Source organism: Tiliqua scincoides, chromosome 5 (assembly GCF_035046505.1).
Source record: "Tiliqua scincoides isolate rTilSci1 chromosome 5, rTilSci1.hap2, whole genome shotgun sequence".
Classification (NCBI taxonomy): domain Eukaryota; kingdom Metazoa; phylum Chordata; class Lepidosauria; order Squamata; family Scincidae; genus Tiliqua; species Tiliqua scincoides.
The window spans coordinates 125,254,607-125,275,913 of NC_089825.1; the positions used below are offsets into that span (position 1 = coordinate 125,254,607).

The window sequence follows — 21,307 nt, forward strand, 5'->3', positions numbered from 1 at the left end:
AAAGACTGTTTTTGTTTCATTTTGTTGACAATTTCTATAGATAACTGAGGAGTTATCTCCTATCTCCTTATCCAATCCTATCCAGTTTTCTAGTGCCAGTGCAGCCATGCCATTGGGGCATGCACTGCATCCTGTGGTGGGGAGGCAATCATAGAGAGCTCCTCAAGTTGTGGGAACATTTGTTCCCATACCTCGGAAATGTTCCCATACCTCGGAGCTGCATTGCGGCTGCACCGGTGCTGGAATGTTGGATAGGATTGGGCCAAGTGTGGATTCATTTGATGGTAAAGTATAAAATGATACCTTAGCTGGGCACTTCCGTATTATGATTTGATATGTTTTAAAATTAAAATATTCCATATCTATATGAAATTGCTAGAAGCCCAATTTGCACTGGTCAAGCTTGGCCAGCATAGGGGTCGAGGGGTGTGGGGAGGGCAAGGAAAAGGTGGGAGGGAGGCGTTCCAGGGTGGATGTTGAGCATTTCCAGGAGAAGGCAGGGGAAGGAACTAGCACTTATGCCAGATCCTAACCCTGTTCCCAGGCAGCCCAGCTCAGTCCCAGGCTGCTCGGATTTGCGCCAAAAATTTCAGTGGCACAGATCCAAGTATCCCATTGGGGCTGCAGTGGCTTGCTCCAGTATAAGGGGAGAATCCTCCCCTTGCGTCAGGCTGAGCCACAAACTGCCTGAAGCTTATACTGGATGCAGTGCAGGCCCGCCAGCCTGCCTGCTCCAGCACAAGACAGGATTAGACTGAAAGAAGCTTACACCCCAGGAATTTTTATCATGTAGTCCTTTCGCCCTCATTGAGAAATCTTGCTAAATGGGAGCTAGTGAATATTCTCAACCAAATAATAACTGCAGTATCTATGACTCAGGTTTGGCCTCGGGGGTAGTGCTATCAGAAGCACCTCCATGAAGAACCAATCGGCTGTTTCGGAGTTCATCCTGGTTGGGCTAAAGCAGACCCTGAATTGCAAGGGCTTATCTTCTGGTTGTTCACCACCATCTATGCAGTAGCTTTGACTTTCAACCTCCTGCTCGTCGTCACCATAAGCACCTGCAGGAAACTCCACACCCCAATGTACTTCCTACTGGTCAACCTGTCTTTAGTGAATTTATTCTGCATATCCATTATGACTCCCAAAATGCTGCAGACACAACTGGTCCACCACAAGGCTATCACTTTTTGGGGCCGCATCGCACAAGTCTACCTTTTCATCTGGGCTTTGGGGACAGAGATAGTCCTTCTCTCCTTTATGGCTTTCGATCGATATGCAGCCATCTGTCACCCTTTGAGGTACACGGTCATCATGAGAAAAGAGGTGTGTGTGGCTATAAGTGTGGGAGTGTGGGTGGGTGGGATGGCCAATTCTGCCGTTCATACTGGTCTTGTGCTTCAACTCTCCTTCTGTGACTCCAACATTGTGAACCATTTCTTTTGCAACCTGCCCCCTTTGCTCATGCTTTCTTGTTCAGACACCAGTCTCAATGAAACCATGGTTTTTGTGTCTGATGTACTGATTGCAATAGGTAGCTGCGCACTGACACTGATATCCTATGGGTTTATTCTAAGAACCATTATCAGAATTCGTTCCACCGAAGGTAAGAAGAAAGCCTTCTCCACCTGTTCTTCCCACCTCCTTGTAGTCACCTTTTATTTTTCCACCATCATCTACACATTTACTAGGCCTGCTTCCATCTACTCTCTGGATGAAGACAAGATGATTTCTCTCCTATATTCAGTGGTACCCCCTGTGGTCAATCCAATCGTCTACTCTCTCAGAAACAGGGAGGTTAAAGAGGGTCTCAAGCAACTTGTCAGAAGAAATATGCTATTCCAAAGATTCTTATCTTAATTGTAGCTGCAACAACATATAGAAGCATGGTATCCAAGGATTCACAGCAGTTTATTGTTGAACATGGTATGTAATGCATACATTATTCAAATGGCAATGAGATAAATGCACTCAATGTATGAGTATAGATTGTATGAGTATGAATTTATGGTTATAAAAAACTTCCATATACTGAGCCTATGCATTTTACTCCTACTGAGTCATAAAATGTGTATAAATTTAGGTTTCTAGGGTACATTTGACCAGGCACACTTTGACTACAATTCTTGTTCATTTTCTACCCAATCCAGCTGAAAGTTTAAGCAGGGTTGGAAGTGAGAGGAATGTGGCATGAAGTGGGAGCAACCTAGAAGAAGAAATATGTGTCTCCAAAGCCTAATGTGATTGTATCTACTACAGTGTGCATGAGCGCAGTCTTCAAATAAGAACCCCCCACTGGATCAGGCCATAGGCCTATCTAGTCCAGCTTCCTGTATCTTACAGCGACCCACCAAATGCCCCAGGGAGCACACCAGATAACAAGAGACCTCATCCTGGTTTCTAAGACCTCATCCAATGTTTCTAAGAGTTCACTGGAATTCTCAAGAGAATATAGTATGGCGGCACTTATTATTATGCCACCGGAGTGCTGACTTCTTATCCTCTCAGTGATGTGAATTACATCATTTAACTTAGGGACGAATACTACAGTCAGCCTGCCCTGCCGGAACTTGGGTTCCGTCCAGCAGCACAGCTCACTTCCCAGCAGCGCAAAAGCCAGGCTGTTGTCACACATTTCTGGGCTGCTGGAGCAAATGGCAAGAGGTACAGCATGTGCTCCAGCAGCTTTGGGGAGCTCCACAGGTGCCAGCAAGTTGGCAGCAGGGGAGGGGAGGAGGAGGCTTGTGGCCATTCTGAGAAAGGTCGGGCAGGGGAGGCTCTCAGCGGCAGTCATGCACACCAGATCCTATCCCTCATGTTTTGGTCTGTCCACTCCCTTTCTTTCCTCAGACGTACCCCAGCAAAATTTCTGGCATATGTTCACAGAGACCCATTGACAATTGGTCAGCCTACCAGGGGGTAAGTAAAAAATACCTCCTGCAAGTAGTCCAATTTCCACCACCACCACCATTATCAAAGAATGCATATCTTCAATTATTTTCATTAAAGATGCACATTAAGATACCATGATGGAGATTTACAAGCAGGAGAAACGAAAGAATGGGTCAGAAGGTGACTGCGCCATGCTCATCCCTGTCAGTTAATGCACTGGGATACTTCATACTTTAAAATATCTTCTGAACTCCCCAAAGAGCAGGAAAAGACACAAGAAGAAAGACAATGGAGAAGCTAAGTGCCACTATTCTTTTTCCTTACTAACTGCTCTCTGGTGTTCAGATCAGGTCTCAGTACTATTATGTAGCATTTGGGGAGGAAGATGCACCCCAACAATCCTAAACAAGAGCTCAAGATGGAGAAGACCTCCACGGCCACCATGTACTTCCCCTTGGTGCTCAGGTAGGTTGGGACAAAGGACACCCACACACTGCAAAATACCATCATACTGAAGGTGATCAGCTTGGCTTCATTGAACGTATTAGGTAGGTTTCGTGCCAGGAAGGCCACAGTGAAACTGACGATGGCCAGGAAGCCCATGTAGCCCAGTACTGAGTGAAACAGGATAGCTGATCCTTCATTGCACTGCACTATGATCTGATCCGTCTGGGACTGCATGTCATATTCTAGGAAAGGCGGGCAGGTTGCCATCCATACAACACAGATGCCCACTTGAAAAAGGGATGAGACAACAATCACTTGCACTGCCAGCCTCTTCCCTACCCATCTCCTCATCCTGTTTCCTGGCTTGGTAGCCATAAAGGCCACAACCACAGTGACGGTTTTGCCCAACACACAAGACACTGCTAAAGAAAAGATGATCCCAAAGGTTGCTTGCCGGAGATGGCAAGTTATATTTCCTGGTTTGCCAATGAAGAGGAAGGAGCATAGAAAACCAAGCAGCAGAGAGGACAGCAGGGCACAGGTGATGTTGCAGTTGTTGGCCTTGACAATGGAGGTGTTCCGGTGCAGAATGAAGCTCCCCATCACCAGCATGGTGGTCAAGGAGAAGAAGAGGGCAAAGGAAGTCAAAACAGCTCCCAGGGGTTCTCCATAGGATAAGTATGTGATGATTTTGGGGATGCACTGATCATGCTTCTCATTGGGGTATTGATCTTCTGGGCACTTCTCACATTGATCTGCATCTGAAATTCATAAGCAAGGTCTCCATATTTCCAAAATACACATTTTTTAATGAGATCAGTCCTCATTGAAAAATATATAACTGTTTCTCTGCCATCTGCCAGTCTCCTTCTGAGCTGGTATTAAGGATGCCAAATTTCATTTGCTTGTCAGTCAAAGTGCACACCTTCTTTTTATTTATTGATTATCTGGTCTCCCAACTAAGACATAACTGGCAATAAAGTCACTGGTGTTCAGATCAGGTCTCAGTACCATTATGTAGCATTTGGGGAGGAAGATGCACAAACCATTATGGGTTACAAGCCATGATGCGTATGTCCTGATTTTATAAATGGGCTATGTCAGAATCCCAATGCAAGGGAGGGCACCAGGATGAGGTCTCTTGTTATCTGGTGTGCTCCCTGGGGCATTTGGTGGGCCGCTGAGAGATACAGGAAACTGGACTAGATGGGCCTATGGCCTGATCCAGTGGGGCTGTTCTTATGTTCTTATGGTTGTTGTGAGCATAAAAGTAGTATCCAAATATTTGTAACAATAAAATGGGAGAGGGGATGGGACATTCACTGCCAGTTGCTTCTGGTGGTACTTCAAATAGGTGGACCATGTGAAGTGGTGCAGCAGAGGACAAACGTTGAGAAAATACTGCTTTAATACATTTTTTTAAGAAGTGATAGGACTAGACTACCAAAATATTAGGTATTTGGTGCCAGTGGGTAGCCTGCATACTTTTTCTTACCAATCTGTGTTGAAATCCTCCCTTCGGGACACTGTGCGCAATCATAGCAACAAATCTGTTTCCCCTGCAGGACAACCCTGCTGTATCCAATATGGCAGCTCTCGACACAGATGGAAATGGGCAGCAGCTAAGAGAACCATAAACAAGAATTATAGTAATGAAATAAGATGTTTTCTCCTCACTTCTATGATTCTCAGGACAAGACATAACAGGGGAACCAAGCGGATGTTAACACCTGCCTATCCCATTCAGTAAAGCAGTCTGCTGCATCCCACGGACTAGCTGGGGTCTAGGCAGAAGCAGAGACATAAGTAAGGCAACATTTTACTTGCCTGCTCGGCCACTCCCTGGGCCCCCATGGGCTTACTCGGATCCATGCCAGCTAATTTCACTAGCATAAATCCAGTAGGTGTGTCAGACCTGGCCTGGCAGCTCTAAATCTTGTGGACGGCAGCCACCCAGATCATCCACCCAGCCTGCCCTCAGCCCAGCTGAATCACTGCCCTATTCTCCTTTGAACTGCTTCCACCTTCAACCTAGCTGTGCCAGCCGAGGTTCAGCAGACTGCCACTGCTGCCGTGGGCTTTCCTGGAGTGGCCAACAGCAGGCCCAGGCATACGTTAAGAGATTGTGAGATCTATCCACTTAATGCCCTGATAGGATGGGGCTGAAAATAAATGAGAAGATGGTTCCCTATTCCAGAGGAGACCTCAGTCTAACAGTGACACAAGAGAGACCAGCTATCGGCACTTGGTGTGACACTGTACTAGGAAGGAAGGAAGGGGACTGTTGTTTTCTCTCTACAAACAATAAGAGAGCCACCACTTTAATTGTGTCACTTACTAGGGATTGTATAATATTGCGCCTGAATACTTTGTCACCTTGGTTCCTTCCAGTTGAATTAATTTTCATAATATCCCTCACAAATCTTTATTTCTTCTTCTTCTTCTGCTTCAACTCTGTATTTCCACTTATATAATTCTTGAACTCTGTTAACCTTCTTTCTATCCATTTTGAGGAAGAAAAAGCTTCATCTGAGGAAGGGGTTGAATTAAGAAGAAAAAATGTGAGCTTAGAAGCAGTGAGGGAAGAATACAGGAAATCAAGATTTCAGACTCGGAGCCTTCATAGAGGCAAGACCAAAGAAAAGGAAGATCTAGCTACTATTGAGGACAGGGTAGAGGGTACCTATGGAAGAGGGTGGCCTGTGAAGCAGTCCACAGGGCCAAAGAGCCTATCTTTGCACAGAAGGATGTTCCTGAATTCCAGAATTTCTGTTCCTACTTTGCGTTTATTGAACCAGGCTTTGTTCACAGGTTTCTAAACTGCATTAAGCGGCCCAAGGTGGCCAATAGCATAATTTAAAAACAAACGCTGAAGTCAGAAACACAAAAGAGAACTCAACATTTTGACACAGATAGAACAGCAGGCGTAGAAATGGCTGGCATAAGTCGAAGGAGCAAAAAGGTGAGGAACCAGTTGAAAAAGATGGATAGGGTACTGATACCAAGAGTGGCAGAGCCTGTAGTGCCACCACCATGCCTGCTGCTCCTCTGCCCATTTGTGGCACAGCAGAATCTTATGGCACCCCCACTCTTGTACCATGATAAGGGGCCTTATGGCAGTGATACAGATGGAATTGGTCAGACAAGACCCATAGGCCATCAGGTGGTAAGGCATCAGAAATTTTTTCCTTACCTCTCCCAGGCCTCCTTTTGCCCCCCCCCCCCCATGGATGTAGCATAAGCCTGCTTGGTACAGCTTCATCATCACCAGTGGTGGGGAACAGGATTAGTCTCTCAGTGGCCTCTTTCTACAGTGTGTTGAAGCATAATAAGAACACAAGAGCCCTGCTGGATCAGACTGCTGGATCAGGCAATGCTGCATTGGATGGAATTGGGTGAAAAGATCACCAAGGAAGTGACACCCAAGATGACAAGCCCAACTTTGCTTTGCCTCTCCTTTTATAATCCTATTTGTGATGATATTTTTGATAGCCTTCTTGCTACACTCAGAGGGCATGGGACGGCAAAACAGCAATATTTTAATTCCACCCCAGTCAAGGCTCTCCCAACTATGAGAGAGCTGGTGACTGGGAGGGACCACAGCTCAGCACTAGAGCGGATGCTTTATATACAGGATGTCCCCAGTTCCTAACAGTGGTGAAAAGAACAACATGTGGCTTTACTGTGGAGCATCCCATGCTAGAGGTTGCACGCTCGTCTGACATGACTAATGACATGTAGCCCAGAGAGGAGACAGACACAATGGTATAAAGCCAATGCTAGCAGGAATACACTGGCTTTGTTTTCAAAGAGCCTAGAAACCACATATCTATTAAATCACACGCACCACACACCTGCTGAAACTTGTGGTTCCACACAATGGCACTTCCATCAAGGATGAATTCTCTGCCTGCAGGAGCCTTGGGGTCTATCCTTCCAACTTGGACTCTCTGGAAGGTTTTGTTGGGGAATGTGACTGTGTTCATGATATCAAATCCTGAGGCCAATTCCCTGTTCTCATCAAAAAATATTTCTTCCCCAGCACTATTATTAAAGCGGATGTTTCTCAGGAGACTGTGAAGCTAGGTGAGAAGAGAAAATGTTTGCACCATGGATCAAATGTTGAAAATGCAGTCAACCTATCATAGCTACAAGTCCCATGGTCCCTGGCAGTGGGCTATTACGAGGAAGAAATGCTATAACACATATCGGAAAGATAATTTATTTAAGAGAATTAAACCCCACTTTCTCAGGTTACCAAAGTGGCTCCCAACATATTGAGGATCTAATCCTATCCAACTTTCCAGCGCTGATGCAGCCATGCCATTGGGACGCGTGCTGTATTCTGTGGTGGTTGGGGGCAGTCATGGAGGTCTTCTCAAGGTAAGGGAACATTTGTTCCCTTACCTCGGGGCTGCATTTCAACTGCATCTGCACTGGAAAGTTGGATTGGATTGAGCCCTTCAAAACATAAATTAAAAAACACACAACAAAAAGCAACTAAAAGGCATGAGAGCAGGAGCAGCTTTCAATTATAAATCAAACAGTAAAAAAAGAGGCTAAGCCAATAATGTGGGAAAGAAACAAAGGTTTTTAGAATCCACCAGGATGCTGAAAGGAGGGTGAAGTCATTGATTCAAAAGGGAACTTCTGCAGTTCTAGGACTGGGACACCATCAAGCTAGCTTCAGTTGATTGCCACACAAAGGAAGATCCCCCAGATGACCTCAGGGATGGGCCATCTCATAACTCACTCAGCGGCTCATGGAGTCAGAGGAGGAACAGACCACCCCCCACCTCCCACCCCATAATTCCCACCTTTCTGCTGGCACAATCCTGCTGGTGGCAAATTGTTCATGTTGCATCCTCCCCCCTTCCCCTAACCCATGACCTTTAAAAACTTGCCTTGAAGCAAGGAAAAGATGGGTGTTTGCTACTTGCCCTCCAATCCTCAGCAGGACTTTAGACTTAAGGGAAAACACCTAAAAGGTTTTGATCAAATGTCACGTGCTCCTCCACTAGCTTACAACACTTGCAGAAGGAGCATGAGATCTCTGCCTGCATGAACTCATTAAGATCACTACTGCAGACAGACAGCTGGTGGTGGGGATACAACTTACCTGCCATGGTTGAAGTTTCAGAGGATTCCACCCATCTCCATTGCCCGCTACTTTCTGTTTATGGTTTGATTTGCATAAATTACGTAGATCAAACCAATCAGGCTAACCACACTACCAGAGGACTTCAATCAACAAAAGTACATACAATCCCTTTAGGGTGGAGTCTGGTTGTACCATATAGTTGGGTACAGTCATGTCAACCAATAGAATGGATACAAATCCCCCAAGCATCATGTAATCTGCAGAACGAGGAAAATTATGTTGACTCGTAGACTGCCTGCTGCACATGGAGTTCAAATTCTTGCTGAAAATACAGGGCAGCAAGAGGCAGAGGAGAAGTAGGTTCAAATTCACTCTGAATACCAACACTCTTCGGCCCAAACCCCAGCTGCATATCTGCATTGTCACCTATTCGCCTGCCAGTGTGATTATGACTAACATCTGTTGTGATTGAAGCTATAGAGAAGAAACAGCCACAGAGAATTGAGCAGTCTTTAGCAACACAAAGACATCAAGTGAAGATTTTAGCGTAAGGGCTAAAGGAGTTTCATGATTCCATCTAACAAAGCCCTGCCCGGCTCAGTCTAACCTGTCCTATCTCTGTGGCACACGTTGGCCTGACAGGAGTCTTTATACACGGTCTTTATTCCCTGAATGTCGTGGATCAAAAGCTGTTGAGGGAAACAAACTGTCTAGTATGTCTTGCTAATTCATTAAGCAGCTTGCAGCTGTTCAGGAACAATCCCAGAAGAAGCCAAGTTCAATCGTAGTGATTTTGATAATTAGAGGATAAATACTCACATTTCCCAAAGCTTTACAGTTTCTGCTAATCTGCAAAACATATTCTTTTGCTTTGCTATCCAAGAGGCCTGGCTGAAAATTACATGGCATCCAAGGGGGGCCCATCTTCCACCCCCATCAGCATCACCACCGCCTGCCTCATCATCAAAAGTGGAGCAACAGGGAGGACAGACTCCCAGGATCCTCTGCTCCCAGACCATTTGGGCAAAAGTGGAAACAGAGCGAGAGCAGGTATCAGTGCTGATCACACCCTTTCTCAGCTGCTGGTCCTTCAAAGCAGGTTGGGTAAAATCTGAATGGACTTTAAAAATAATAATAATAATAAGCCTTCCAGATTCTGTGGCACCTGAAGTCTTCGGGATGGTTCCCTAGAAGCAACTTCAAATGGGACTCCCAAAAGAAACCCTGTCCTGAGATTTTAAAAAGATTGCCACAAACAGGCCCCTCCCCCATAAAGAGAACCTAAGACTTTGGGACAGGGTAACTACCAATTCCAGCACACAGCAGGCCACCTTCCTGTATTTCAGGTACAAGGAGAGAAACAAGGGTGGATTTTGAGGAATCAATCAATGCTTTTCTCTAAAAAACAGGTTTTAAAAGAAAGGCATCTCAGCAGGACAGAAATCAAAGGCGCTTGCTCCTGAGAAAGCATGACAAGTGAAGGGGAGTGTGTTGGAAGGGGTGGGGGAGACTTGCATGGCCAGTGCGGTGTGTGACTATTAAGGCCAAGAAAGGGATTAGGATTGGGACAGCAGGGAGGGAAGCCTCCAACCAAAAGGAAGGCAAATGGCACCAAGTGGCTAAGAAGCCGAATTAGGCTATCAGCAGGAAATAATCCACCCAGAGGCAGACTGGGGCTCAATCCTATCCTCAGCCATCCTGCACAATGCAGTGCTGCTGTCCACTGTAACCCGTGGGCCAGCTGGGAGAATGGACTAATGAAACGGGGTGATAGGATATCAAGAGGGCCCTTCGGTAATCCTGGGAGATGGAAGCCCATAAGTTGGAGAGGAAATCCCCTCGTTCTAAGCCCCCTAAAAGATTAGTGTCTGAACATTTTACTGGGACAAAGATCTTGCATTTTCCCCTGACACAACCAAGGCAGAGGACCCCCTTTCATGTTGCAGAAAGGAAGTCACAAGGGGAGCAAGCAACAGCTCTCAGCACTCTTGCTCAATTGAGGACAGAGGAGTCGGCCAGTCAGCAGATGGACACACCTGCCTCATGATCAGGACCTGAGTGCCTCTGAGGGTGGGGTCCTTTGGAAGGAGGCTTTGAATCTGTCACCTACCCCAATACTCAAGGGGCTGATTGACTGTCAACAGCATAGCTAGAGGGGTCCAAAACACCCCTCTAGTATCTCATGGAGTCTGACCATGCTGTGTAAGCGGCCCCTCCCTCTCGCTGCTGAAGCCAGTGGAGGCGGTGAAAACAACACTGAAGATATGGAACTGTACAGTAGGTGATGACTGCAGCCCCCTTTTGGAGCATGTAGGGCAAAAATACTTGGCCTGTTGCCTGAGGTGGTCCTGAAGAGGTTCAGTGAAGGACATGTGGAAAGGAAGAACTGGAGTCTGGCGAAAGAGGAGTCAGTGGGCTTTGCATCTGTGCTTGATGCTGAAGGCTAAAGCAACAGATTTATTCTGTTCTTTGTCCATTCAGGTCCCAGCCTGGCATCTATCTTGAAGCAACTGTTACAAGCACACACAGGAGGACTCACATGCTCAGTGTTATCTAGCTTGAACACCGTTTGCCACCTGTTCATAGCCACTCTGTGGCAATCACAGAAACTTTTATCCAAAGATTGGCAGCTTCCTGCCCCTACACAGTTAGTAGGTCTAGTGCTCCCAGTGAAGAAGGTGTTAAATATAGACAGTCTGCAGACCTTGAAGCAGCTTGCGTACATGCGAATGTGCACAGATTCCTACTGCCTCTACCATAGGAGATGGTGGAAGCACTAGAGTGGCTGCTTCCTTCCTGCTACTGGTATTAAACAACCAGTGCCTCAAGAATCCTTGAGAACTCAATTACTGCACTAGGTTAGCAGAACATTGTTACAGAGTTGAGAAGCTGAACCACATGAACAGGAGTCTAGGAACCCTGCCTTCCAGGGCCTGTCTGGCCAAATGGCTCTATATTCACCTCTCTTGACCAGAGAAATATTAGAGGGTCTGGAGCAATAACAGGTAAAGTTGGGGGGGGGGGCAGTGCTGTCCAAAAAAGATACAAGGGCTGAGAATGATATTTTGACAAGCTGTATGTGGCAACAAGACCACGTGAGTGCAAGGCGTGCAAGCCCTCACATAGCATTGAGGAGGCTGTGTCAGAAGGACAGTTCTAATGCAGCTGGGATTAGTTTGTGCCTCCCTCTCAAAGGAAAGCAGGCTGAGGTGCTACAGACAAGATGCCAGGGCAGCAACTTTCTGTTAAGGTTAGGAAAAATGGAGACTTTGGGGGCCTTTGGTGGGCTGCTGTGAGATACAGGAAGCAGGACTAGATGGGCCTATGGCCTGATCCAGTGGGGCTGTTCTTATGAGACCATGTGGCTTACCAAGGATGGCAGTGATCTTGGGGTGGGTGATGTGCCTCCCTCTGTGCAGAACACCCTGGGGAGAAGGAAGCACCATCCAGCTTAGTCACCAGATTTGTCACCAGTTAGGAAACTGCCTTGGCTTGAATTTCCATGACAGATTTTTTATTTTTTTGCCTCAGGTCCCCTTTGGGAGCCCTTTAAAAGGGCTGTGCCTTAGACGATGCCTGGGGAATATTACTTTACTCATTCTCTTTCCATATGAAAGTGCTCTGGACTACATGTTGGAGTCCAGGAAAATCCATACCTGGGCCCTCCATGAGACCACCACACTGCTCCTTGCCTCCTCCAGCTGCTCTGGCTTCCTTTGCTGGAACAGGGCTTAATACTGGGCGACAGTGCAGATGAGGTGAGCTGAGTGAATAACCAGCTCATCCATCCCTGGGCCTGCTAGGGCATACCTCCTCAGGTGCAACTGGCATCCCCAATCGCAGTGACGACTTCCAGTCTCTCTGGGATCCAGGCAGGCCGTGGCGGTAGACCACAGGGGTCCTTCCCCTTGGCCAGCCCTGGATCAGATTGACATGCAATGGGAGATGGGTGACTAGATTGGGGGAGAGACAGGCCAAACAAAGCAGCAGGATGGAGCAATGTTTGAGCTGGACTGGGAAGGGGGGCTGAGGAGAAGGGAAAGGGGCACTCCACTGGGTTATCAGTACATAAGCACCTGAAACTGGCCAAATGAAGAGGCTCAATAGTGGATAAGTACTAACCCGAGTTGGGCAGCTATCAGTGATCCAAGTGGCAAGCCATGGTCCAGGAGAAGGACACAGGGTGCAATACCTCCTCCCCCAGACACGCCTGTGGCTCTTGAAACACCCTTCTTAGGGTTCCGTGGGATTCGTAGATACTGTAGACCAAACTGTGGTTCCGCGACCCAATAGTGTGTCATGACCCAGGTTTTGGTGTGTTGCCAACCTGTCAAGGCTGACTAGGGTGTATCAAGGGTAAAACAACCTGCTACTTGAGTGGACCACTGCTGCTCGATCACCATTATAGTCACAGAGGCTTGAACGGCAGGGAAAGTGAAACTTTTTTTGGTGGATTCCAATGCTAGAAAGGGACAACTGCTTGTAGACCTAAGAGACAATCATTTCCTCTCTCCATTAATGTAGGAATATGGTATAGGGGCTCCTTTCATTGCAGGTGCACCAAGAAGAGGAACAGCTCCAGCAAAGGGTCAAGAAAGGTCATTAGTTCTCCTTACTAACTGCGTTTTGGTGTTTAGCTCAGGTCTCAGTACAATAATGTAGCATTTAGAGAGGAAGATGAAACCCAACAATCCAGCACTGGAGGTCAAGATGGAGAAGATCTCCATGGCCACCATGTATTTCCCCTTGGTGCTTAGATAGGTTGGGACAAAAGAGATCCAAACTGCAAAACACCAACATGCTGAAAGTGATCAGCTTGGCTTCATTGAATGTACTGGGCAGCTTTCATGCTAGGAAAGCCACAGTGAAGCTGATGAAGGCCAGAAGCCCCATGTAGCCCAGGACAACATAGAACATGACATCTGAACCTTGGCTGCACTGCAGTATCATCTGACCCATCTGGGAGTGCAGGGCAAGCTCTGGGAATGGTGGGAAGTTGGTCACCACACAGCACAAATAAGAACTTGCATCAGAGAACAAAGCAAAATGACGGACGTCGCCATTTGTTTCCCAACCCATTTCCGCATCCTGTTCCCTGGTTTGGCGGTCACAAAGGCCAGAACCACCGTGATCGTTTTCACCAACACAGAAGATATGGCAACAGAGAAGATGATGCCAAAAAACGTTTGACGGAGAAGGCAAGTGACCATCCTGGGCCAGCCAATGAACAGAAAAGAACACAGAAAGCAAAGCAGCAGAGCGGATAGCAGAGTGCAGGTGATGGTCCAGTTGTTGGCTTTGACTAGAGGAGTATCATGGTACTGAATGAAGATCCACAACACTCCGAGAGTGACCATGGAAAAGAAAAGGGCAAAGAAAGTCAAAAAGATTCCAAGGGGCTCTTCATAGGATAGGTAAGTGATTTCTTTGGGGATGCACTGATCCCGGTTCCTGTTGGGATACTGGTCTTCTGGGCACTTGTCATAATGTTCTGCATCTGAAATCAATCAGAGAAGACTCAAAGCATGAAATATAGCCATAGTTTCTCCTGACTCAGCTGGGATCAATTCATCTTCACAGAGGCAGTGAGTCACACCAACAAACATACAGAGCAAAGACTGTTTTTGTTTCATTTTGTTGACAATTTCTATAGATAACTGAGGAGTTATCTCCTATCTCCTTATCCAATCCTATCCAGTTTTCTAGTGCCAGTGCAGCCATGCCAATGGGGCATGCACTGCATCCTGTGGTGGGGAGGCAATCACAGAGAGCTCCTCAAGTTGTGGGAACATTTGTTCCCATACCTCGGAAATGTTCCCATACCTCGGAGCTGCACTGCGGCTGCACCAGTGCTGGAAAGTTGGATAGGATTGGGCCGAGTGTGGATTCATTTGATGGTAAAGTATAAAATGATGCCTTAGCTGGGCACTTCCGTATTATGATTTGATATGTTTTAAAGTTAAAATATTCCATATCTATATGAAATTGCTAGAAGCCCAATTTGCACTGCTCAAGCTTGACCAGCATAGGGGTCGAGGGGTGTGGGGAGGGCAAGGAAAAGGTGGGAGGGAGGCGTTCCAGGGTGGGTGTTGAGCGTTTCCAGGAGTAGGCAGGGAGTGAAAGGCAGGGGAAGGAACCAGCACTTATGCCAGATCCTAACCCTGTTCCCAGGCAGCCCAGGTCAATCCCAGGCTGCTCGGATTTGCGCCAAAAATTTCAGTGGCACAGATCCAAGTACCCCATTGGGGCTGCAGTGGCTCGCCCCAGGATTAGGGGAGAATCCTCCCCTTGCATCGGGCTGAGCCACAAGCTGCCTGAACCTTATACTGGATACAGTGCAGGCCCGCCAGCCTGCCTGTTCCAGCGCAAGACAGGATTGGACTGAAAGAAGCTTAGACCCCAGGGAGTTGGGAAGAAGCAGCTCAAACCATAAGAAACCCAGCTTATAACCTATGCATACCCTCCTTTCCTATAATTCTTCTGACATTTGTTTTTATAAAAACAAAACAACCTGAAAACAAAACACAATTTTTATCATGTGGTCCTTTCGCCCTCATTGAGAAATCTTGCTAAATGGGAGCTAGTGAATATTCTCAACCAAATAATAACTGCAGTCTCTATTACTCAGGTTTGGCCTCGGGGGTAGTGCTATCAGAAGCACCTCCATGAAGACCCAATCGGCTGTTTCAGAGTTCATCCTGGTTGGGCTAAGCAGTGACCCTGAATTGCAAGGGCTTATCTTCTGGCTGTTCACCACCATCTATGCAGTAGCTTTGACTTTCAACCTCCTGCTCGTCGTCACCATAAGCACCTGCAGGAAACTCCACACCCCAATGTACTTCCTACTGGTCAACCTGTCTTTAGTGAATTTATTCTGCATATCCATTATGACTCCCAAAATGCTGCAGATGCAACTGGTCCACCACAAGGCTATCACTTTTTGGGGCCGCATCGCACAAGTCTACCTTTTCATCTGGGCTTTGGGGACAGAGATAGTCCTTCTCTCCTTTATGGCTTTCGATTGATATGCAGCCATCTGTCACTCTTTGAGGTACACGGTCATCATGAGAAAAGAGGTGTGTGTGGCTATAAGTGTGGGAGTGTGGGTGGGTGGGATGGCCAATTCTGCCGTTCATACTGGTCTTGTGCTTCAACTCTCTTTCTGTGACTCCAACATTGTGAAACATTTCTTTTGCAACCTGCCCCCTTTGCTCATACTTTCTTGTTCAGAAACCAGTCTCAATGAAACCATGGTTTTTGTGTCTGATGTACTGATTGCAATAGGTAGCTGCGCACTGACACTGACATCCTATGGGTTTATTCTAAGAACTATTATCGGAATTCGTTCCACCGAAGGTAAGTAGAAAGCCTTTTCCACCTGTTCTCCCCACCTCCTCGTAGTCACCTTTTATTTTTCCACCAACATCTACACATTTACTAGGCCTGCTTCCATCTACTCTCTGAATGAAGGCAAGATGATTTCTCTCCTACATTCAGTGGTACCCCCTGTGGTCAATCCAATCGTCTACTCTCTCAGAAACAGGAAGGTTAAAGAGGGTCTCAAGCAACTTGCCAGAAGAAATATGCTATTCCAAAGATTCTTATCTTAATTGTAGCTGCAACAACATATAGAAGCATGGTATCCAAGGATTCACAGCAGTTTATTGTTGAACATGGTATGTAGTGCATACATTATTCAAATGGCAATGAGATAAATGCACTCAATGTATGTGTATAGATTGTATGAGTATGAATTTATGGTTATAAAAAACTTCCATATACTGAGCCTATGCATTTTACTCCTACTGAGTCAAAAAACGTATATAAATTTAGGTTTCTAGGGTACATTTGACCAGGCACACTTTGACTACAATTCTTGTTCATTTTCTACCCCATCCAGCTGAAAGTTTAAGCAGGGTTGGAAGTGAGAGGAATGTGCCATGAAGTGGGAGCAACCTAGAAGAAGAAATTTGTGTCTCCAAAGCCTAAATGTGATTGTATCTACTACAGTGTGCATGAGCGCAGTCTTCAAATAAGAACATAAGAACAGCCCCACTGGATCAGGCCATAGGCCCATCTAGTCCAGCTTCCTGTATCTCACAGTGGCCCACCAAATGCCCCAGGGAGCACACCCAATAACAAGAGACCTCATCCTGGTTCCTAAGACCTCATCCAATGTTTCTAAGAGTTCACTGGAATAGAATATAGTATGTCGGTACTTATTATTATGCCACCAGAGTGCTGCCTTCTTATCCTCTCAGTGATGTGAATTACATCATTTAACTTAGGGATGAATCCTACTGTCATCCTGCCCTGCCAGAACTTGGGTTCCGTCCAGCAGCACAGCTCACTTCCCAGCAGCGCAAAAGCCAGGCTGTTGTCACACATTTCTGGGCTGCTGGAGCAAATGGCAAGAGGTACTGTGGTAATTATGCAATCTTAGAAACCTTCAGTAACTTTCCATATTGCACTGCATTGCCTCATATGTTTTGAGACTCAATAAAGCTTGGAGAAAGCTGGCCGGGAGAAAACACTTTCTCTAGACCTCACTCAGTCCTACTTCCGGCTCAGCTCCCTGCATCAACCTCTGAATGAGTGTCTGTCGTCTCTTTCCCTGCTCTGCTCCTCGCCGCTCCAGTTCCCACTTTTAACTCCTTCAGTGCTCTTTGCACTCCCTCAGGCAACAGGGTCCAAGCCTTGTGTGCCTCCCAAGGCAGCATCTTGCGCTGCTACAGGTACAGCATGTGCTCCAGCAGCTTTAGGGAGCTCCACAGGTGCCAGCAGGGGAGGGGAGGGGAGGAGGAGGAGGAGGCTTGTGGCCATTCTGAGAAGGGTCGGGCGGGGGATGGGAAGCGGGCCAGAAAGGGAGGCTCTCAGCGGCAGTCATGCACACCAGATCCTATCCCTAATGTTTTGGTCTGTCCACTCCCTTTCTCTCCTCAGACGTACCCCAGCAAAATTTCTGGCATATGTCCACAGAAACCCATGGGCAATTGGTCAGCCTACCAGGGGGTAAGTAAAAAATACCTCCTGCAAGTAGTCCAATCTCCACCACCACCACCATTATCAAATAATGCATATCTTCAATTATTTTCATTAAAGATGCACATTAAGATACCATGATGGAGATTTACAAGCAGGAGAAATGAAAGAATGGGTCAGAAGGTGACTGCGCCATGCTCATCCCTGTCAGTTAATGCACTGGGATACTTCATACTTTAAAATATCTTCTGAACTCCCCAAAGAGCAGGAAAAGACACAAGAAGAAAGACAATGGAGAAGCTAAGTGCCACTATTCTTTTTCCTTACTAACTGCTCTCTGGTGTTCAGATCAGGTCTCAGTACTATTATGTAGCATTTGGGGAGGAAGATGCACCCCAACAATCCTAAACAAGAGCTCAAGATGGAGAAGACCTCCACGGCCACCATGTACTTCCCCTTGGTGCTCAGGTAGGTTGGGACAAAGGACACCCACACACTGCAAAATACCATCATACTGAAGGTGATCAGTTTGGCTTCATTGAACGTATTAGGCAGGTTTCGTGCCAGGAAGGCCACAGTGAAACTGACGATGGCCAGGAAGCCCATGTAGCCCAGCACTGAGTAAAACAGGATAGCTGATCCTTCATTGCACTGCACTATGATCTGATCGGTCTGGGACTGCATGTCATATTCTAGGAAAGGCGGGCAGGTTGCCATCCATACAACACAGATGCCCACTTGAAAAAGGGATGAGACAACAATCACTTGCACTGCCAGCCTCTTCCCTACCCATCTCCTCATCCTGTTTCCTGGCTTGGTAGCCATAAAGGCCACAACCACAGTGACGGTTTTGCCCAACACACAAGACACTGCTAAAGAAAAGATGATCCCAAAGGTTGCTTGCCGGAGATGGCAAGTTATATTTCCTGGTTTGCCAATGAAGAGGAAGGAGCATAGAAAACCAAGCAGCAGAGAGGACAGCAGGGCACAGGTGATATTGCAGTTGTTGGCCCTGGCAATGGAGGTGTTCCGGTGCAGAATGAAGCTCCCCATCACCAGCATGGTGGTCAAGGAGAAGAAGAGGGCAAAGGAAGTCAAAACAACTCCCAGGGGTTCTCCATAGGATAAGTATGTGATGGTTTTGGAGATGCATTGATCATGCTTCTCATTGGGGTATTGATCTTCTGGGCACTTCTCACATTGATCTGCATCTGAAATTCATAAGCAAGGTCTCCGAATTTCCAAAATACACATTTTTTAATGAGATCAATCCTCATTGAAAAATATATAACTGTTTCTCTGCCATCTGCCAGTCTCCTTCTGAGCTGGTATTAAGGATGCCAAATTTCATTTGCTTGTCAGTCAAAGTGCACACCTTTTAATTTATTGATTATCTGGTCTCCCAACTAAGACATAACTGGCAATAAAGTCACTGGTGTTCAGATCAGGTCTCAGTACCATTATGTAGCATTTGGGGAGGAAGATGCACAATCCATTATGGGTTACAAGTCATGATGTGTATGTCCTGATTTTATAAATGGGCTATGTCAGAATCCCAATGCAAGGGAGGGCACCAGGATGAGGTCTCTTGTTATCTGGTGTGCTCCCTGGGGCATTTGGTGGGCCGCTGAGAGATACAGGAAGCTGGACTAGATGGGCCTATGGCCTGATCCAGTGGGGCTGTTCTTATGTTCTTATGGTTGTTGTGAGCATAAAAGTAGTATCCAAATATTTGTAACAATAAAATGGGAGAGGGGATGGGACATTCACTGCCAGTTGCTTCTGGTGGTACTTCAAATAGGTGGACCATGTGAAGTGGTGCAGCAGAGGACAAACGTTGAGAAAATACTGCTTTAATACATTTTTTTTAAGAAGTGATAGGACTAGACTACCCAAATATTAGGTATTTGGTGCCAGTGGGTAGCCTGCATACTTTTTCTTACCAATCTGTGTTGAAATCCTCCCTTCGGGACACTGTGCACAATCATAGCAACAAATCTGTTTCCCCTGCAGGACAACCCTGCTGTATCCAATATGGCAGCTCTCGACACAGGTGGAAATGGGCAGCAGCTAAGAGAACCATAAACAAGAATTATAGTAATGAAATAAGATGTTTTCTCCTCACTTCTATGATTCTCAGGACAAGACATAACAGGGGAACCAAGCGGATGTTAACACCTGCCTATCCCATTCAGTAAAGCAGTCTGCTGCATCCCACGGACTAGCTGGGGTCTAGGCAGAAGCAGAGACATAAGTAAGGCAACATTTTACTTGCCTGCTCGGCCACTCCCTGGGCCCCCATGGGCTTACTCGGATCCATGCCAGCTAATTTCACTACCATAGATCCAGCAGGTGTGTCAGACCTGGCCTGGCAGCTCTAGATCTTGTGGACGGCAGCCACCCAGATCATCCACCCAGCCTGCCCTCAGCCCAGCTGAATCACTGCCCTATTCTCCTTTGAACTGCTTCCACCTTCAACCTAGCTGTGCCAGCCGAGGTTCAGCAGACTGCCACTGCTGCCGTGGGCCTTCCTGGAGTGGCCAACAGCAGGCCCAGGCATACGTTAAGAGATTGTGAGATCTATCCATTTAATGCCCTGATAGGATGGGGCTGAAAATAAATGAGAAGATGGTTCCCTATTCCAGAGGAGACCACATTCAAATACCACGCTGTCCTCCCTCTCCCCGGCCCTGCTGCCTTCATACCAAGAGTGGCAGAGCCTGTAGTGCCACCACCACGCCTGCTGCTCCTCTGCCCAGCAGAATCTTATGGCACCCCCACTCTTGTACCATGATAAGGGGCCTTATGGCAGTGATACAGATGGAATTGGTCAGACAAGACCCATAGGCCATCAGGTGGTAAGGCATCAGAAATTTTTTCCTTACCTCTCCCAGGCCTCCTGATTGCCCCCCCCAATGGATGTAGCATAAGCCTGCTCCATCATCACCAGTGGTGGGGAACAGGATTAGTCTCTCAGTGGCCTCTTTCTACAGTGCGCTGAAGCGCAATAAGAACACAAGAGCCCTTCTGGATCAGACTCCTGGATCAGGCAATGCTGCATTGGATGGAATTGGGTGAAAAGATCACCAAGGAAGTGACACCCAAGATGACAAGCCCAACTTTGCTTTGCCTCTCCTTTTATAATCCTATTTGTGATGATATTTTTGATAGCCTTCCTGCTACACTCAGAGGGCATGGGAAGGCAAAACAGCCATATTTTAATTCCACCCCAGTCAAGGCTCTCCCAACTTTGAGAGAGCTGGTGACTGGGAGGGACCACAGCTCAGCACTAGAGCGGATGCTTTATATACAGGATGTCCCCAGTTCCTAACAGTGGTGAAAAGAACAACATGTGGCTTTACTGTGGAGCATCCCATGCTAGAGGTTGCACGCTCGTCTGACATGACTATTGACAAATAGCCCAGAGAGGAGACAGACACAATGGTATAAAGCCAATGCTAGCAGGAATACACTGGGTTTGTTTTCAAAGAGCTAGAAACCACATATCTATTAAATCACACGCACCACACACCTGCTGAAACTTGTGGTTCCACACAATGGCACTTCCATCAAGGATGAATTCTCTGCCTGCAGGAGCCTTGGGGTCTATCCTTCCAACTTGGACTCTCTGGAAGGTTTTGTTGGGGAATGTGACTGTGTTCATGATATCAAATCCTGAGGCCAATTCCCTGTTCTCATCAAAAAATATTTCTTCCCCAGCACTATTATTAAAGCGGATGTTTCTCAGGAGACTGTGAAGCTAGGTGAGAAGAGAAAATGTTTGCACCATGGATCAAATGTTGAAAATGCAGTCAACCTATCATAGGCTACAAGTCCCATGGTCCCTGGCAGTGGGCTGTTACGAGGAAGAAATGCTAAAACGCA

At 46.8% G+C, this 21,307-nt stretch overlaps 2 protein-coding genes and 2 pseudogenes across 2 annotated transcripts; 2 read left to right on the plus strand and 2 right to left on the minus strand.

Annotated features, from left to right (window-relative positions):
- Positions 1-916: 916 nt before the first annotated feature.
- On the plus strand, positions 917-1,860 carry LOC136653505 (olfactory receptor 13G1-like; annotated as a pseudogene).
- A 1,329-nt stretch (positions 1,861-3,189) lies between these two features.
- Positions 3,190-5,211, minus strand: LOC136653506 (vomeronasal type-2 receptor 26-like). The gene is made up of 2 exons (XM_066630400.1): positions 5,163-5,211; positions 3,190-4,100 (listed from the first exon to the last, which is right to left on the minus strand). The coding sequence occupies exons 1-2, from the start codon at positions 5,209-5,211 to the stop codon at positions 3,190-3,192; spliced, it is 960 nt and encodes a 319-aa protein (XP_066486497.1).
- Positions 5,212-15,105: 9,894 nt separating this feature from the next.
- On the plus strand, positions 15,106-16,050 carry LOC136653507 (olfactory receptor 13G1-like; annotated as a pseudogene).
- Positions 16,051-17,722: 1,672 nt separating this feature from the next.
- LOC136653508 (vomeronasal type-2 receptor 26-like) lies at positions 17,723-19,742 on the minus strand. The gene is made up of 3 exons (XM_066630401.1): positions 19,698-19,742; positions 19,366-19,492; positions 17,723-18,633 (listed from the first exon to the last, which is right to left on the minus strand). Exons 1-3 carry the CDS (start codon positions 19,740-19,742, stop codon positions 17,723-17,725), a joined length of 1,083 nt encoding a protein of 360 aa, XP_066486498.1.
- Between the last annotated feature and the right edge of the window lie 1,565 nt (positions 19,743-21,307).

What these genes read in the sequence shown, in the direction of transcription:
- LOC136653506 (XM_066630400.1), bottom strand. Translation starts at nt 5,211, where the DNA reads ATGGATCCGAGTAAGCCCATGGGGGCCCAGGGAGTGGCCGAGCAGGCA. An exon ending in GGGAGTGGCCGAGCAGGCAA is followed by an intron (nt 4,101 to 5,162) that starts GTAAAATGTTGC and finishes TATGAATTTCAG; the next exon opens with ATGCAGATCAATGTGAGAAG.
- LOC136653508 (XM_066630401.1), bottom strand. Translation starts at nt 19,742, where the DNA reads ATGGATCCGAGTAAGCCCATGGGGGCCCAGGGAGTGGCCGAGCAG. An exon ending in CCCAGGGAGTGGCCGAGCAG is followed by an intron (nt 19,493 to 19,697) that starts GCAAGTAAAATG and finishes TGGTTCTCTTAG; the next exon opens with CTGCTGCCCATTTCCACCTG. An exon ending in GAGGATTTCAACACAGATTG is followed by an intron (nt 18,634 to 19,365) that starts GTAAGAAAAAGT and finishes TATGAATTTCAG; the next exon opens with ATGCAGATCAATGTGAGAAG.